Source organism: Xiphias gladius, chromosome 8 (genome assembly GCF_016859285.1).
Source record: "Xiphias gladius isolate SHS-SW01 ecotype Sanya breed wild chromosome 8, ASM1685928v1, whole genome shotgun sequence".
Taxonomy (NCBI): domain Eukaryota; kingdom Metazoa; phylum Chordata; class Actinopteri; order Istiophoriformes; family Xiphiidae; genus Xiphias; species Xiphias gladius.
The window spans coordinates 25,807,357-25,822,757 of record NC_053407.1 but is presented as its reverse complement, the minus strand read 5'-3'; the positions used below and the strand labels follow the sequence as shown (position 1 = coordinate 25,822,757).

The 15,401-nt window shown below is 41.6% G+C and overlaps 1 protein-coding gene across 6 annotated transcripts in view; it reads right to left on the bottom strand.

Moving 5' to 3' along the window:
- Positions 1-15,401, bottom strand: part of LOC120792856 (pleckstrin homology domain-containing family A member 7-like) — a 127,376-nt gene that overhangs the window by 35,112 nt on the left and 76,863 nt on the right. For 4 of the 6 annotated variants that reach the window (XM_040132235.1, XM_040132236.1, XM_040132237.1 and 1 more), the window contains 3 exons: positions 10,074-10,191; positions 2,324-2,428; positions 422-494 (listed from right to left, as the gene is read on the bottom strand). In XM_040132235.1, the coding sequence (XP_039988169.1) occupies positions 422-494; positions 2,324-2,428; positions 10,074-10,191 (296 nt within the window). Of the gene's footprint in view, positions 1-421; positions 495-2,323; positions 2,429-10,073; positions 10,192-15,401 lie in introns of those variants that run through there. The other 2 variants (XM_040132239.1, XM_040132240.1) reach the window with 1 other exon arrangement.

Below are 15,401 nucleotides of genomic sequence, written 5' to 3'. Positions count from 1 at the left end.
GCGAACACAGCGTGTTCCAAAAAAAAAAAAAAAAAAAAAAAACAGAGGCCACCGTAACTCAAATGCATATTCCACCGTCACTCTGTATGACAAAGTGATGTGAAACAGTCACTGCGGGGAACTTCATTCGCTGATCAAGACCACAGAAAAGGCACCTTTTCCTTGAGTTAAGACTGTTTAGGCAGTTCCAATGTCAAGAATGGACCTTCCTGCTGGTAGAGGTGGTAGTCTAAAAGGCTGCGGAGGTGTTTTTGTTTTGAAATGTATTATATTGTAAGTGCTTTTTCTTATTTTTTCCTGGCCTCAATGCATGATTGTGGGGTAGCGGAAAAACACAGACCGTCAGGAGGTGGTAACCGGGAATTTAAACCATTTTCTTCACATGCTAGGTCCAGTCGACATTACACAGGCAAAGACTCACCTTTGTAGTAGAACAGACAGAAATCGGACAAGACGAACCACTTCCGCTTCCAAAGACGCATCCCGGAGCTGTCCTGCAGAGGGAACGAGGGGTAAAGAGTGTAAGTATTGAATGAATCAATAATGAGATGGAAAGTAGCACAGATTGGAGAGATAACGAGAAAGACGAGACAGAGATCATACATAGGAAGAGAGGGGGAGTAATGAGGAAGATGAAGGGAGAGCTTGAAAAAGAAAGAGAAAGGAGTAGTGAGGGACAGCGCATACAGTAACGAAACAGGGGTAATGAAAGGAAAGGTGAGGTGGAAAGGAGCAGGGATAAAAAGAGTGAACCGGAAAGAGAGCGAGGATGGGAGGGATCATTTGTCCTCGTTCGCCGGCTCGCTGGGCCTGCCGCGGCTGCTTTACTGCCCATTTTGTCTTTTATGTTCTCTGGCTGATAATGGTGCCGTTTGAGGAGCAGAGGAGACACAGAAGGGATGAAATCACCTCAAACAAAGGTCTACACTCATTCTTTGGCTAAAGATGTATGAAGCTACAACCATGTAACCCAGTGTGTGTGGGGATGAGAGGGAGTAAGTGGCTTCCAGTTCTTTTGGTCATGACAGCGTTCATCTGTTATGTGTAGAGTTGTTTGAGATCATTTGTGTACACGCATAACTTTACATTTATGTGCCTGTGGAATGTGCCTAAAACTGTGCGTGTGTGTGCTCATTCAGGCCCCTGCAAGCAATTACATTGTTGTTTCCTAATTAAAATATAATTGCACAGCACTAATAGACTGTATGTGGATTTGGGCGACTGTGGCTATGCATTTAGCCGTGTGTACAAATCTGCCTGTGTCACCATGCATCTGTGTGCGCGTACGCCTCTCTATGTGGCCATTAAAATATAATTGCTTTGCAGAAACATCACTCACTATTTGTCCAGCATGGCAGCCAAGCGCTCTCCAGTGAGACGGTGCCAACTACAGCTATTTTAAATATAACTTCAAATAAACAGAGTCTTCAGTAATAGCTTGCCTGTGATCAACAGCAGGTGCTCTATATTGCCAGAGTAAAAAAAAAAAAAAGATGGGGGGGGGGGGGGGAATAAATAAATAAATAAAAATAGACAACTGGAGGAAATATTACAGGACCATACAGACTAAAGCTGAAACACATCCTCATGCTGTGCAAAAGAGAAAATAAAAATAATTAATTGGCAAAATTGGCCTAAAGCAGACACTGAATCTCTGCATCCTCACTCATTTTAAGATTACATATGTATTACAATACATCAGATTACATCTAATCTAGTAATGAAAATTAGGTTTTCAGTCTTTGCTCAATCCGTGAAGGCAGCTCTTTACACTGTGATATACATTATTTTGTTATTTGTTTTTAGTGTATGTACACAGGACTCCCTGGAAAGCAGTATTAATTATGAGAAAACCTGGTAAAAAGGTAAAATAAGGTAAAAATAAGGTAAAAAGAAAAGTAAAAGTTTTGCATTTATACATTTACATTATATTGCCTTGAGTTCCCCTCCTGTTTTCAACCTAAAACCTTAATGCTGATAATGCTGTATATCTGTCTGTGTGGTTATCTTTATGAAAATTTTCATTTTATTTTAGTGACATCCTGCTTCCCTAGAGCAGGTTTTCGTAGCCAGGAGTCAGTTCAGCGCGGCCCTGGGTCTTCCTTTGCCGGCTGTCCAACTGGCAACACACCAGACCCTTCCCCTTGCCAGGTGGATTCGATGTCGATTCTCTAAATCCGAATATGATTATAACCTATGAGCTTTCTCCGGCCATTCGAAAATGTCTTAAAAAGTCCTAATTCTGCAAAATGGCACAGTAAAATGTCACCATACAAGTGAAGTTAAAATGTCTGTCAGCTTGTTAGCGTGTGGGTGTCCTCACCTGTTTGTACAGCCATCCTCGCACCACCACAGGGACATTGGGATTCCTCTTAATGGCCTGCTCTCTCTTCCCAAAGCTGTGCACCTTGCTGATGGGCCGGGAGCCCTGCACACACAAACACGTGATGAAGGGTTTTCATGAGATGTAAGGAGACAAAGTCCGCAGCAACGGCTGTGAGTAACGGATAATGTTACGGATGACGGGGTCTCAGTGCCATTTCATTCCATTTTAAAAATGTAGATAACACACGGGCAGACATTGAGCGACAGAAGATAATTTCATTACTCATCCATCAGCTGTTACGTGTTATAGTGTCACTTTCTTAAATAATTTGCTCAGTTGCAGTGCTAAACTACCTTTGGTTAATTACTCACCTGATGGCACCAAAGACAATCTGTAATGTTTTAACTGATCTGCTGTCTGTATCAGAACTATGGTTAAAGAAGGTGACAGTGATCTATGTCACAATAACGTGTTTTTCTTTTCTTTTTTTCTTTTTTTTTGGAAACAAGCTGTGCCTCGTCAGACCTTTTCAATATACTCCCTTTTTTTTGGCCCAGTTGTTACGTAATTACATCAATTATTTGAGCACAGCCAATTTTCCACTGGACCTCAGTGACAGTGTCAGCCATGGTTGCTATGATATTTGTCAGACATCGTTAAAGACTCTATAGACATAGAGACACAGAGGTTAGAAAAGTTGACATGTGACCTGCAGATCCCTGGTTAGGCTGCAAAACGGACACCGGCTGAAGAGTTCCGGGCAGTGAACCTGAACAGCTGCCGTCAGAGAGAGTGAGGCAATAACTCCCACAATGCTTCACTGTCAGCAGTGATGGACTCCGGTAGTATGAATGTATCTAATTTTGTAAGTTAAAACCTCAGCATTACTGATGAAGCCAACTTTTCCTGCATAAAAAGGTAAAAATGTATGGCAGGAAAAAGGGAAACATTCTATCCCAAAAATAGCCAGTGTTTGTTAAAGTGCCGTAAAGCAGACACTGAATCTCTGCATCCTCACCCATTTAAGTTGCACTAGTGATTAGTGGTGATTCTGGAGTGCAAGTTCAATATTTAAGCCTTGGAGCCAGGGTCGGGACACTGATTCATTTCATAAATTTATATACATCTATTGTCATTACCTGCTTATCCTGTGCAGCATCACGGGAGCTGCCTGTCCCAGCTCACACTGGGTAGGAGCAGGGCCGGATTAAAAAACTTCGGGGGCCCAGGCACAAGTATGACGCCCCAGTTGATCCCCCCCCGTTTCTCCCGCTCTCCCTCCATTGTGTATTTTTTGTGCAGGTGTTAAGAACAAATGTATGTTTTACAATGCACCATGTAATAAAGGCCTTATGAAAGAACAGGAATTTAACTCAAGATTATGTAATAATGGAGGTGTTGCTTGAAGTGAGACTGTGTAGCTTTTGCTGAGCAGCTTCAACAATTAATTCTGTTGATATCTGAGCGCTGAAGGGTAAGAGGAGGAAAACACTTTTCGAAGGGGAAGAGACTTCATCACAGGACCAGGAGATGGAAAAATGCCTTCAAGTACATTGAAAAAAAAAACGCATGATGCATGTGGCTGATTTGACTACATGACCAAAACACCTGAGCCCAAAGCAGAGAAAATCCTTGTACGCACAGAAAACACATGCAAACTTCACACAGAAAGGCCCCAGTTACAATACAATAGAAAATGAACCCTGAAATGCGATATTCTATTTTGTGTAACACATGAATTCCTCTTTCAAACCACTGGCTTGACTATAATTTCTCCCCTGACTAATGACAACCAGATTCCTGCCCCATCTTCTAGGATGATCATTGGGGCAATTATTTTTGTGGATTAATTGAGTAATTTTTCATTCTCTAAAATATGAGAAAAATAGTAAAAAATGACTAGGAAGGGTCAGCAAAATCAATAAAAATATAGAACAGAAATAGCAATTATACTGTAAGGAGCCACCTGAGCAGCTGGACTTAACCGGCCAAGCTGAGGTCAATTAGTAGGGATTAACTATTTGGTAGTATTTGCTGCTTTTCCAGCCCACTGAGTTGTAATTGTGAGGCGCTTATGTTGATACATGTTTTCTCGACAAACACATTAAAGAAATGCATAGGTGCTGGTTGTCTTTCTCTCAGCAAACTGTGACATTCTTTCATTTTTACCGAGTTTGTGTGTTCCGGCCTGCTGAATAAAACCAGCAAATATACTTATACGCTGTGCACATACTCACGAAACCTCATCACACCATCCTCTGTTCTGAAACCTCTGAAGAAAGACTACTCCCCCTGGCACTGCCCACGCACGCACACACACACACACACGCAGGCACACACCCACACAAGCACACACAGAGAGACACACACATCAACACTGCCACTTCCCTCATACTGTTATCATAAAAAAAGATTTGGTGTGACGGCTGCATGAGTGTGTATACGGACTGTCAGCAGCACTGGGAGGCATTCACAGCTCGAAAACAGCAAACACACTCACTAATTAGGGAAGCTGGTTGGCCAAGCATGATGCAAAGACACAGAGCAGCTCCCATACTGTCACATCGGAGTCCCCTATCTGTAAATATCCAATATGTGTATGTCTGTGCATATTTGATAGTGTTTGTCTCTGCCTGTACGTTTGTGTCTGCAAATATGCATGCGTGTGTGTGTGTGTGTGTGTGTGTGTGTGTGTGTGTGTGTGTGTGTGCGTGAGATGCAGTGGTCTATTTTTAGGCCAAGGGTAATTCTGTGGAACAGGCTGTGGTCCCTCGCAGGTGAGCCACTCAGGGTGCAGAGCAGCTATTTGTTACATCAATGGCACACGTTCAGACAGCCTAAAAGGCCTAGAGAGCGCCATCTGAGACCTGTGGGTTGCCGGTTCAAGTCCCTAGCCAGACAAGAATTACCTGGGAGGGTGAGGTAATTAAACAAGAGTAGTGCTTTCCCCTCCTTTTAGAAACCTATTTGACGTGTACTTACACTAGACACCTAATCCCAATCCGTTCAGGTGGATCTGATCGGTCGCTAAAAGCAGCTGAGTGTAGTTGGACACGACAGCTCAGTCAATCTGGATTACTTTTAGCGCTGAAACGATTAGCCAATTAATCATTTATACATTTTGTATGATTTTGATAATTGTTAAAATCATCAACCAAGCATAAATGCCCAAAATTATTTGGTCCAAGCTTCTCAAAAGAGAGGATTTACTGTGTTTTTTCTCTTTTATATCAATGTAAATTGAATATCCTTGGGTTTTTCAAGGCTAACATTGCATGCTATGCAAATCATTGCAGAAAAAGAGAGCGCAACGAGATGATGTAATTAACATGGTGTTAACATTAACGAAAAGGGTCTGGGGGAAAAATGATGGAAATATGGCATTTATGTCTGTTGTTTGTTTGAAGGCTACAGACTACTCTTCAGTCCACACAGAGCTGATCTGAAGTCATGATATATTCACCAACTCTCTTTCCAGTGCACCATGTCGCATTTTTGTTTTTATCGATACACCAACTTTTCCACCTCAGCCAAGTGTAAAAACTATCTGCAATATTTCAACTTTTTTTTCAAATTTTTGGCATTTCCAAATGCAAATAAAAAACAGGTGGATGGAAATGCACTTAATTTAGGCTCCTGGAGAGTGTGATGGGCATTTTCCCTTTTTTCTGACATTGTATAGACTAAATTATTAACTGTAACAGAGTAATCAGCAATGAAATTACTCGCGATATAGTATATTTCCCATGATAAATTAGATCAAGTGGATGCTGATTTTACTGGAGACTGTAAGTGAAATGTTTGGTTTGGTTTGGTCTGCTGGTGATGCTAGATGAAAAGTCAGAGGATCACCAAAGTCATTAGGATTCATCCTCCCGGCACCGTGGAGATCTGTAACAAATTTCATTGAAATTCACCCGATAGTTGTTGAAATATTTAAGTCGGGACCAAAGTGATGAGCCGACAGGCATTTCTAGCCCCAGAGCCATGCCACTAATGTGGCTTAGAAACAGCCCAATTCAAGACTTTCAAGTTCGGGGTCATGAATACAAAGTGATGAGCAAACTAATATCCTTAAGTAATGGATTTTCAAATGTGAGAAGCTCAGCACAAATATTCTCCCACTCTGTGTTAAACTGTGTGAATCTAAAGCTTGCATGCACAACACACTGGACAAAATCAAAAACCAGAATAGCAGAAACGGAAAAGCAGCTACAATATTACTGATAAAAACGTGTGGTGGTCAAACTGAGGCACTTTACAGGATTAGGAAGTAGGAGCCTTAGCTCAATGGCAATGGTTAATCATTCTTTTTCCTTTCTCACTTTTTCCAGTCAATACAGGAACCAAAATCAGAGACTGTTGAATGAGAAACCAATCCTTTAACCTATCACTGACCAACAAAACATAGGGAAATCATTTGTTTTGGAATGTGTTGTATTAAAGTAGCACTTAAAGATTCGATAAAGCTATTTTCAAATATTGAGGTAGGGAACTGGCGAGGCACATAGAGGCGAATGAATTCATAAAAGCAAACTGGGACCGAAAGGGATCTTCTAAATGACATCTACTTTGAAAAATCCCAAAGAAGTTGTGCAGACTGGTTATGAACACAACATCACTGGATATGCATCCAGCGATAGAGAATACCAGTGCTCAAAGGAGAAATGTGACACATAACTCGTGGGAGAAATGGGATGATTTCCGTCCCTCCTTCTCATGTTGTGTCAGAGGTGAAGTGAATGTGACTTCCTCACAATGTGGATTCATTTCTTGATGGCGGCTTGCACTGCAAAGGGGACACGAATGACTCATCTTTCCTCTGAGACAAGATTCCTTTAGTTAAGAGTTTTTCTCGTCTGAAAGAGGCTTGTGCACTATTTTCCTGCTGTTCGATGGCAGGGGTGATGAGCCAGAACACCTGGGAGGGCTGCAGGCCAGAAAAACACAGGGCGTGGAAACGGCAACGGGCCGCTGTGATGGATGCCCTGTCATCTCTGTACCGCACCCGGTGACACGCGTTCAATCTTAGTCCGGCGGCACCTGTTGATAGGGCAGGATGAGATTTCACGCCACTGTGGAGCTCTGCATGTGCATGTGTGCGAATGAGTGAGAGGGGGTGTAAGATATTGACTGAAAGAAAAAAAAAAGTGACAGGGAGAAAGAGTGAGCCAAGGCAAATGGGAGGAAAATGAATGAACAAGACAGGAAGAGAGGCTTTTCATTTCCTATTGGGACATCCTTTTGTTGCACCAAACCGGATACCAGCAAATAATGTAACCTACATGAGATCTGCATTCAGAAGCTCAAAGTGGAATTTGTCGGCACTGCTTATACCGAATCACTTCAATGAATTTCATCATTTTGGCAAGCGACAGCAAATTGGCTGAGCCAGTGACAGCTTGAAGTACAACAAGACACAAGGTGGAGAGTGGAAAGAAAAGTATATGCTCCACCACAAATTGAATTGTCTTGTTTTATGGTTGCTGTCACAATCAGTTGATATTGGAATACATCCCGAAGTAGATATGAGCAGTGATATAAAGCAAATCTGACATGATCCGCATTTTAGAATTCAGCGTATAAACCTTTAATGTGAATGTAGCTAAAACTCCCCAATTTAGACAGATACAAGGCCAGAGAAAAAGCAAAAGAGAGGAACAGAGATGGAAGATTTTCCTTTTTTTCTACTGAACTGTTAAACTGAAACCAAGTGAAACTTTGACCCCAGTGTATTTATCATTGATTATTATTGCTTGTGCATGGTATGCAATACACTGAAGGGTCGATCAATTTGTAATTAGCTGGATGTTGTAAACAATTTACAAAATGAGCACCAATCTCATCGGAGTATAGAGTTAACTTTAATGCTGCAGTGACACATTGTCAGTTCTTAGAGACTTAAGTGCCTGAAAAAACGGGAGCTGCTGAGCTCACTTAATGATACGACGCAGCTTTTTTTTTTTTTTTTTTGGTAAAACTGCCCCTCTGTACCCCTTCCTGCATGACAGACAGGATCTGCCTGCCTGGTTCTGAATCCTGCCTTAAATCAATCTAGAACTATAGTGACCCCACTGCCACTAGCCCTCCACCTCTCTCTCCAATTAAGCCTCATGTCCACATTCCTGCCAGCCTATCATGGATCTTGGTCAACAGCGGAGGACCTTTAACTCCCATTCATCTTAATCATCATCCACCATCCACAGCTGGCATGAGTCAGCTGAAAACGGCGGCTGACCACGTCAGCCAGTGGCCACAAAGAAGAGCGGTGGTTTTAGTACGTCCAACAAGATAACTACTTCTACGACTGCTTGATTCAAATACTGTATAGATCTCGTCTGAACATGAACACAAGGAAGAGTAGGAAGAGATAGTTTGACGTAATCATTTGAGAATACTGGAGTTAAACAAGACCAAACAAGAGCAAAATAAAGAAACGAACATAATGCCAGAGTTCATGTTAAATCACTATTTAAAGGTGATAGTGTTTGCAAGCCTTAACACCTCAGGCATGTTTTCCCGCTGTCTGGAGAGCCTGTCGGCAGCAGCGCATGTGACAGCTTGGAGACTAGGACACTTTCAGAGTACTCAGGCGTTGCCCGGGCTCATTAGAGTGTGTGCGGTGTTTAAGATTTTAACAACAGTTACCACATGAGTCCATTTGGATTCCACCCATCAAAACAATCAATACTGGCAAACAAGACCGGCGCTGGGCTGACCGTTCATTCCTTGCCTGCCTCTACACTGCATTTTAAGTTGTGCATTGTGTGCATTCGCTCTACGGGAGAGAGGGAGGTTAGTGAGATGAAAGATACAGTAGGGGTTTCAGAGGTTTTCACAAGGGCCAGGAGTGAACAAACTGAGTAGAAAACTAAGAAAAAAGAGCTCTTATTAAAAAGAAAAAAAAATGCAACTTTTGACAGCTGATATAATGTCAAAGCAAAGACCATTTGCTCGTATTACTCTGCTCTCTTCTGTATTTTTAAACCAAGACATTAAACTTCTGATGATAACTGATCTCTTTTTGTCCTGCTCAACATTTCTTTGTAGCGATTTTCTGTCTTAAACTACTCTCGAGATACAGATATGTCTCTAACCTTTGCACCTCGACTTGGAGATTGAAGAATTTAAATGTGTTCTGCTCTTGCAAATATTTCATGACGGGGCTGAATGCTACAGAGGTAGTGGACCAAAAAAAAAAAAAACTGCCAAAATGTCTTAACAACCTGATTCTGTATTTAATACTTAAAAGGCTATATTTTGTGCCTTTAAAGATCTTAAAACTTGATCCATCTGAGTCTGTTTTACCATTCTCATCACTGGGAAAAGCCACGATCATACGGCAATGATTGAGAGGAGCAGCTGCAGAAAGGGTTTTCTAATAGAATAACACTTTAGAATTCGATTTCATTCAAAATTAGACCCACACCGTGAAATCTGTAAAAACACACCAGCATAATATAGCGAGCAGCACCCACTGTTTTTTGATTGTTGCAATGCCCTCTACTGACACGGATTAACGGCAAATCATCAAAGTGCACAAATGTACAAATACATCATAGAATCACTTAGACACATCCACACACCCCTGGGTTTAGATGCATCTCTCCCCAACATGGTCGCCCATACCAAACATCGCTGCCCTCATCATAATGTGAGGAGCTTTAGATGCAACCACAGCAAAATGACACTGAACCACGCACGCACGCACGCACGCACACACACACACACACACACACAGGCTAACCTTGGAGGCAGACGTGGTGTCCACAGTGGAGGAGGTGATGGTCGTGGAGGCCTCGCTGACGGTGGTGCTGGAAAGCTGCTCACCCGCGGCTATGGACATCGTGCAAGCACCCTGCGGCCTGGACAACAACAACAACAACAACCACACACACACACACACACACACACACAGCGAGAGAGAGAGAGAGAGAAAGAAAAGGTAAAAATACCTTCAAATTTGATATAGGATTTCTATACGTCCCCTGGAGAGTTTATGCAGCGTTTACATGGGTCAGTACATTATCTCACACTTCTTCTTTTAGGGGTCTTGTGGCACTACAATCCTGGCTGTAACCACGGTTTGCTATTTAGAGACACAAGAAAAATGAGAGAGAGTGAGAGAGAGATCCCATGCGAATAAGCTCCCTATGTGCGGCTCTAAATTTGTTTCCATTCGTGTTTCACAATCATCTGCAGCTCTATTGTTAGAGAAATCTCACTCTGACCCTCTGACTCCTTACAAATATCTTCCTGTCATTTTGGTTATAACAATGTGTGAATTTCAGCTTATCGTCATTAGGCACATTTCTAAGAGACTCAACTAAAGTAAATAATCATGTGCAGTACACATTGAGGAGGTAGGATGGATGAGGTGTGCTGAAGTGTGAGGAGGAAGAGTCAGGATAGAGGTCCTCGAGGCCAAGAACAGATCGTGTGTGTGTATTTTTTTCCCTTTTTACCCTCAGGTTAGTGCAGACCTGTTACTTTACATGATCGTTTCACAAAAGGAGGCTGATAAATATTTATAAACCAGATACACGGCATAAAAATAAGTGCACATAGCAGCAGACTGAGTACTGTGCAGTACTAACTGTACTTCAAAACAACAAATTAGCCCCAGTCCTTAATCCAAATGTAGAATAGACAATATAGTCACACATGACCAAACTTTTTTGGAATAATTATTGTGTACTGGATCTCATCTGTATTATGTTTTATGATGGAAACTGGAAGCATTTTCATGTCATTAAGTCTTTCATGTTTCAAAGAGAGCGAAGCAGATAATATGGGGAGGAGCATTGACTATTGACATAGTATAGGCTCAAACCATGGACATCACAGAGGAATGCTGGGTCAACAATATTTAAAGAGTTTCGCCCTAATTGCCCCAAATTATGTCATTAAATAAGTTAATGTACCTGAACAGCTTCATTGACATGCAGCCGCTACCATTTCTAGATCTACTTCTTCCATAGATTTCCAATTGGCAGGTGAAAGTTTAACAACAGTGGGTAGATTTTGGAATTTGATTACTATGAATCCAACAAGGCAGATCAGATCTTCCACATGATGTCATTGCCGGGTTGAAACCTCCCAACTCTCAAATATCAATTTTTAGTACCTGGAGCATAACAATCTTGTCTTCACAATGACCACAATGTAAATTAAGGTTATCCAACGGTTTATGAGAACATTTCAGAAGACAAAAGGATTAATGAACTTTTCCAGCCCATAGAGGACCATGCAGATATTATCACCACAAATAAAAACATGTCAAGTGCCAAAATTGGATTTGCGGAAGTTGTTACATGAAAGCAGGAATATGCAGCATTTGATTTATGTGGATAGTAGCACAGTAAGTGAGGAAGCAATGGAGCCGAATGAGGCCAGAACAGGTTGTACAAACAGCTACGGAGCTACGTCATCTGCGATTACAGGGCTGCGGATGAATGAGTCTCTCCGCAAAACAAACAATTCAGGGATCAGTAACGACAGGGTGATTTTCACACTCACACCCAGACTTTTCCGAGAAACATACTGCACAATGGTTAAATGAATCGTGCTCTACTATAAATAAAAAAGAAGAAAAAACATGTTTGGTCAAGACAAGAAAGAACCTGGTTTTAAATCATAAATGTAATACTAGACACAGATCTGAGTTTACATTCTGGGTTTCATCTTTCTGTTCAGGGGTTTGGTTTTCAGTCTGAGGCACTGCTAATCCTAGACTGTTTTTCAACACGAGCTTGCCATACATACTTCGATTTATTTGTGATATCCAGCAGACTTCACTTCAAAAAGATTTGCTAACCTGCTACAATAAAACATCAACAGATCTCCTACCTGCAGTCTTTTTTACTGCTCATTAAGATTTTGTTTCACCACAGTTTTCAAGCAGCAAAAAAAAAAAAAAAAAAACACTCACTGGAGACCATGTTCTTAGGCAATATGTTTTGTATGTTTTTTCTGCTTCCAAGGATATAAGTATAGAATGAACGCCTTTAAATTCATTAGCAAACACAGCTCCACAGCTTAGACAACTACAGAGCATTACTTCTGTGTGTTAGCCAGTAAGAGTCAGCTTTAATAGCTTTACTTTTTTGCTTATGGGAATTTAATTCTCCATGTTCAGACAGATTTAATTCTACATTACTGGTACTGATAATCAGCCATGTTTTCTCTGCTGAAGTGGATAATACTTTTATTATTATCATCAGGAATACTGGGTTCTTGTTAGAAGCCGAATTACCTTTCAACTCCCCTGAGGCTCATAAGGCTGAGATTTTCCCTTGTGTCGACGGGTTTACAATAATTGGATTAAATGTACATTTGTTTGAACACAAACTCAGTTTAAATCATCTGGCTAACACTGGCAAATCTCCATTAAATGAGAGTTTTGATTGGTTCTTGTACTTGACTGGGCACGTGGTCTCATCATGCACAGATCAAAGACAATATAGCAAACTATGGACAAAGACCAGGGTCCGTGTGTTTTGTCAGTCTACTATTTAAGCAGATCAAGACATCAGCAGTATCAACTGAATTTACTGCATGGATCTTCGAGTGCTCTTTCAATGTGGAGTGACTGTTTGTTCCACAGTACAATGCTGATGATGTGTCTGTCTATCAGACGTGACCATTTTGACGGAAAACATTGTTCAGACAGGCTGAAAGTTTGTTGCCGATTGCTGATGGCATTCACAGTATCACAGATGTTACCATCTGTTCAACCAACAGAATTGATTAATTAGTTTAGTTGACTCTTCCTTAACTGCATCGAGAGATTTCTAGAGCAAATTCAGACAGAGAGCTGTGCTCTCTGAAAAATCTCTGGCTCTTTATTGAAAAAATCCTGTCTGCAGTGGTCGTCTGCCTCCAATAAAGGTCTGGAGCTCTCTTTTGTGAGTGTTTAAATTTATAGTTTGGCATTTAAAGACCTAATTCTATATATATGTATTTTCTTTTTCTTGTACTACATAAAATAAGTCAAGTGAGCATTGGGAATCTGGTTTGACCGTCTCCACAAATATACTGAACTGTATGTATGATGAAATTTTTTCTCCATGAAGATTCTTTTGCCAGGAATATGCTGTCAGATCAACATGAGACTAAGAAAATGTTTGATTTTTCTTTCAAAATGTGACAGAAACAGAGACAGATGAATCTCTTAAGTAACTGTACAGGGACTTATTAAATTTATTTTCCATTTCATTGTTTTTTTTTTTTTTTTTTTTTTGACAGTTTGTTCTCAATGTATAATTTTTTTTGTTTGTCCTTTTCATTTCATTTCATTTATTTTCTTAAGGTTAGCTTTGGTATGTTCTGCCTTTTGCTTTTTTCGATTTATGCAGCATTTTTTCAAAATGGCTGTTCACTTTCATTTTTAATTTCCTCTCTTTTATGTTAAAAGCTAGAAGACTAGCAACAACTTTGAGGAAGCTAATGAGCATCTAAATAAAGAATACAGCATAATGAAGATTATGCTGCAGTGATACCAAAATATTATATCTGAAGATTGAAGTTTAGCACTGCCGGTTTAAAAAAAACAAAAACAAAACAGACTACACATGCACACACACACACACACACACGCACACACACACACACACACACACACACACACACACACACACACACACACACACACACACACACACACACACACACACACACACACACACACACACACACACACACACACACACACACACACACACACACACACACACACACACACACACACACACACACACACACACACACACACACACACACACACACACACACACACACACACACACACACACACACACACACACACACACACACACACACACACACACACACACACACACACACACACACACACACACACACACACACACACACACACACACACACACACACACACACACACACACACACACACACACACACACACACACACACACACACACACACACACACACACACACACACACACACACACACACACACACACACACACACACACACACACACACACACACACACACACACACACACACACACACACACACACACACACACACACACACACACACACACACACACACACACACACACACACACACACACACACACACACACACACACACACACACACACACACACACACACACACACACACACACACACACACACACACACACACACACACACACACACACACACACACACACACACACACACACACACACACACACACACACACACACACACACACACACACACACACACACACACACACACACACACACACACACACACACACACACACACACACACACACACACACACACACACACACACACACACACACACACACACACACACACACACACACACACACACACACACACACACACACACACACACACACACACACACACACACACACACACACACACACACACACACACACACACACACACACACACACACACACACACACACACACACACACACACACACACACACACACACACACACACACACACACACACACACACACACACACACACACACACACACACACACACACACACACACACACACACACACACACACACACACACACACACACACACACACACACACACACACACACACACACACACACACACACACACACACACACACACACACACACACACACACACACACACACACACACACACACACACACACACACACACACACACACACACACACACACACACACACACACACACACACACACACACACACACACACACACACACACACACACACACACACACACACACACACACACACACACACACACACACACACACACACACACACACACACACACACACACACACACACACACACACACACACACACACACACAAGTATACACACACACACACACACACCTATACACACACACACATACACACACACACACACACACACACACACACACACACACACGTATCTTGCAAAGAGGATTTTGTTGTCTGCTGTCTGCTGCCATCCTCCCTGTATTTCTCTCTTCTTTTTT